Source organism: Octopus bimaculoides, chromosome 28, assembly GCF_001194135.2.
Source record: "Octopus bimaculoides isolate UCB-OBI-ISO-001 chromosome 28, ASM119413v2, whole genome shotgun sequence".
Classification (NCBI taxonomy): Eukaryota; Metazoa; Mollusca; class Cephalopoda; order Octopoda; family Octopodidae; genus Octopus; species Octopus bimaculoides.
In genome coordinates this window covers 15,539,234-15,543,156 of record NC_069008.1, presented here as the reverse complement: position 1 = coordinate 15,543,156, position 3,923 = coordinate 15,539,234, and the positions used below count along the sequence as shown (strand labels likewise).

The window sequence follows — 3,923 nt, the reverse complement described above, 5'->3', positions numbered from 1 at the left end:
AATATATATATATATATATATTACCGGCATAATGCCTCTCCCAAGGTTTAATTGTATATATATATATATATATATATATATAGTGCAAAGGGTATAAAAAGAAATTGTAGGGAAAAAACGGATCATATGAATTTCCCCAAAGTCCTTTGCAAATATTTGTTTTCATCTTCGTTCGTTTTGGTGACCGGGTATTAAACTATATATTAACCAAATTTCGTACAACTCATAGAATCTCTTCCATCGCTAGAAATAGCAGCCAAATCCCGCACAAATCAAAGACATCTCTCTTTGATAAAACAAAGAAATCGCACAAAGAATCGACGCGCCAAAAACCGAACGTCTACAGAATTAAAAACATTGAATATTTTCATGAATACTTACGGAATTGTTTCATAAAGGATAGAGTTGTTATATATATATATGTGTGTGTGTGTGTGTATGTGTCTGGTAGTTGAGAAATATATTATAAGAATTATAAATGAATTATCAACTTATTAAGAGAAATTTATGCAGAGGTCATTTAACCGGATATCAGCACAAATTGAGAAGTTCGTTCAATGCGCATGTCTAATTATCTCCCGTTACGTATGTGTTTAACTGCTGTTGATGTGTCTCTCCGTGCAGAAGGACAAGAGGGTAATGACGCTATTAGGAGAGGGAGGGGAGGGGTAAAGTGGGCGATCTTTCGATACTATTACGCAACAACTTCCGGTCGTTGTGCGCACGTATACTGTCACCGCTAATATCAGTGAGGGGGTGGGGGGGCATCGAGAGGTAGGCCCCGAAACGGCGCGAGGGTCTTTCTGATTTGACGGGCAACACTTTTCATTTATGTTTTATGTAGTGTTTTTGGTACCGAAACACTCTCAAACTTCGAATACTTGTATATTTTGTGTTATAGAACAGATAAAAATTTTTGTATTCAAAGTTATTTCATGTAAAAAAATTGTCGCATTTCGGTAATTTCAACCAATCACTAACGTCTATTGAGGTGAAAACATTTACTGCCGTGGAATGTAAACAACGGTGTCATGGGATCTTTTCCCTTGAATAAAATTAGTGCTGTTGTTTGTCAACAACAACTATCAGCAGTACTGTGATTTATGACACCATTCGTGTTTGTACTGGTTTTAGCTTTAGGGTTTAAGATATTTCTGAGGCACTTTACATGAAATTTCTCCAGCATTTTTATATAACACTTGTAAGTGGTCCATGTCTCACTTGCATAAAGAAGTGCAGACAATACACACACTTTATAGACACCGATTCTTGTCTGCAGAGAAATATCTCTATCCACCCATACTTGCTTTTCAAGCTTTCCAAATGCAACACCTCCCTTCCCTATTTCATAGTCTATATCTGCCTCAAGACTACCATCTCTTGACAGTGTGCTTCCCAGGTAAACAAAGGTGTCAACGACTTCTAGCCTAGTTCCATTCACAAAATATATTTGGTTCAGAATATGTTTGTCCTGGCACAGGAGTTAACATTACTTTGGTTTTTCCCAAACTGTGAGTCCGAAATTTACACATGCAGTGGAAAATCTGTCCATTAAATGTTGCATATCCCCCTCTGAGTGTGCCAACAAATCAACAGCATCAGCATAAAGTAATACTCTAACAAGTATTTTGAAAGTCTTTGCTTTGCTGTTAAACCAGGTCAAAATAAAAATCCGACCAAATGTCCGAAATCTGATTCCGATTCACATTGCAATCCTTGAAAGCATACCAAAGTAATGCAGCAAAATAGAGAAAAGTGTAGGGGCAGGAATATCTCCCTGGTTGACACTGCTGTCCACTGAAATGACATGAGATAGCTCACCTTTAAAGACTACCTGAGCTTTCATGTTTCTCTGTAGTTCCTTAAAAATGCTCCCAAAATGTGCTGGACAACCGAGTTTACACAAAACAATCCACAGTGCCTCCCTGTTTACCATGTCAAATGCCTTAGTTAAATCTATGAAGACCTGGTATAGTGGTATTTGTTCCTCTAAGCATTTCTCTTGAACCTGCCTCACAGAAAATATGTTCATTGTTCCTCGCTCAGGTCTGAAACCACACTGTTCTTCAAGAATTACATGTGGACACACATTCTCAACAAAACGATCTAACATGATCCTTGAAAGCATCTTCGTGGTATGTGACAGAAGAGTTATCCCTCTAGATATACCACAATGCAATTTATCATTCTTGTGGCACAGAAGATTCAGTCCAAGCTCAAGTTGACAGGTTATGAATTTCAGATGAAATATGATCCCCACCTACTTTCAGAATTTCAACTGGAATACCATCCAATCCAGGAGCTTTACCTGATCTGTTTCCACAATGCCAGATTTACTTCTTCAATGGAAAGTGTACCATCCAGGTGTTTTACTCTCTCTCTCTTTGCGGAATGTTGTTTATGATATCCACGATTGCTGAAGACGGATTATGGAAAAGATCTGCAAAGTGTTCTCTCCATCTATTTATTATTCCAGAAGGATCTTTAATAACCTCATTTCCAATTTTCGACTTCAAGGGAACATATGATGATGAAAATTGCGGTCCAAAAGCTTGCCACAATAAACTATAGAAACTTTTAATATACACAGAAGTAACTTATGTTATTGTATAACATATTTAATGAGTGAATCATTTAAAAGATAATAAGCAATAAATATACAGAAATTATAAGGATGTGATGTTCAATAAAGAATAATGTGCAGGGTTGTCAGGAGGAGTTTTGGTAAAGAGGTTCTTACACCATGGACAGGAAAACGGATGGGTGGTCAAGGAAGGAGGGAGAGGAAAGGAATGCAAAAAAACAAAACAAAACAAAAAGATTATAAGTTTTTGGAAAATTTTAGTTATAATTTCCATTGCATAAAAACATACAACAAACTACTCTTTTCCTTTCTCCCCCGTATGAATATGTTTGTGTTTAGTTAGGTGACTGCTTTGAGAGAATGATTTACCACAGATATCACAGTGGTATGGTTTCTCTCCTGTATGAATACGTCTGTGTGCAGTTAAGATATGATTTTGAGAGAATGATTTACCACAGATATCACACCGACACGGTTTTTCTCCTGTATGAATACGTTTGTGTCTCTTTAAGTGACTACTCAAAGAGAATGATTTGCCACAAATATCACAATGATGTGGTTTCTCCCCTGTATGGGTACGTTTGTGTTTAGATACATCACTACAATGAGAGAATGATTTACCATAAATATCACAATGATATGGTTTCTCTCCTGTATGAATATGTTTGTGTCTAGTTAATATACTACTATTAGCGAATGATTTACCGCAAATGCCACAGTGATATGGTTTCTCTCCTGTATGAATACGTCTGTGTACAGAAAGATTACTAATGTTAGAGAATGATTTACCACAAACATCACAATGATGTGGCTTCTCTCCTGTATGGGTACGTTTGTGTTTAGATACATCATTACTATGAGAGAATGATTTACCACAAACATCACAATGATATGGTTTCTCTCCTGTATGAATACGTTTGTGTTCAGCTAAGTTACTACTGTTAGAGAATGATTTACCACAGATATCTCAATGATATGGTTTTTCTCCTGTATGAATATATTTGTGTTTTGCTTTGTCACAATTTTGAGAGAATGATTTACCACAGATATCAGTGATATGGTTTCTGTCCTGCATGAATACGTTTGTGCTCTGCTAGTTTACTACTGTTAGAGAATAATTTACTACAAATATTAGTTTCTCCCCAGTATGAATATGTTTGTGTCCAGTTAAGTGAATACCTTAAGAGAATGATCTAGCACAGATATCAGTGATATGGCTTCTTTCCTGTATAAATGTGTTTGTGTGTCATTAACTGACTATTTCGAGAGAATGATTCACCACAGATACCACAATGATATGGTTTTTCTCCTGTATGAATAAATGTGTGATGTTTTAAGT

The 3,923-nt window shown here is 36.2% G+C and overlaps 2 protein-coding genes across 3 annotated transcripts in view; one reads left to right on the top strand and one right to left on the bottom strand.

Moving 5' to 3' along the window:
• The window catches only part of LOC106872078 (zinc finger protein 208), a gene marked incomplete at its 5' end in the record, with an annotated part of 54,654 nt that overhangs the window by 14,986 nt on the left and 35,745 nt on the right, over positions 1 to 3,923 (top strand). The window contains 2 exons of the mRNA XM_052977480.1: positions 1,859 to 1,977; positions 2,020 to 2,135. Coding sequence (XP_052833440.1) covers positions 1,859 to 1,977; positions 2,020 to 2,135 — 235 coding nt within the window. The remainder of the gene's footprint in view (positions 1 to 1,858; positions 1,978 to 2,019; positions 2,136 to 3,923) is intronic.
• Positions 1 to 3,923, bottom strand: part of LOC128251077 (zinc finger protein 431-like) — a 74,200-nt gene that overhangs the window by 64,676 nt on the left and 5,601 nt on the right. The window lies entirely within an intron of this gene.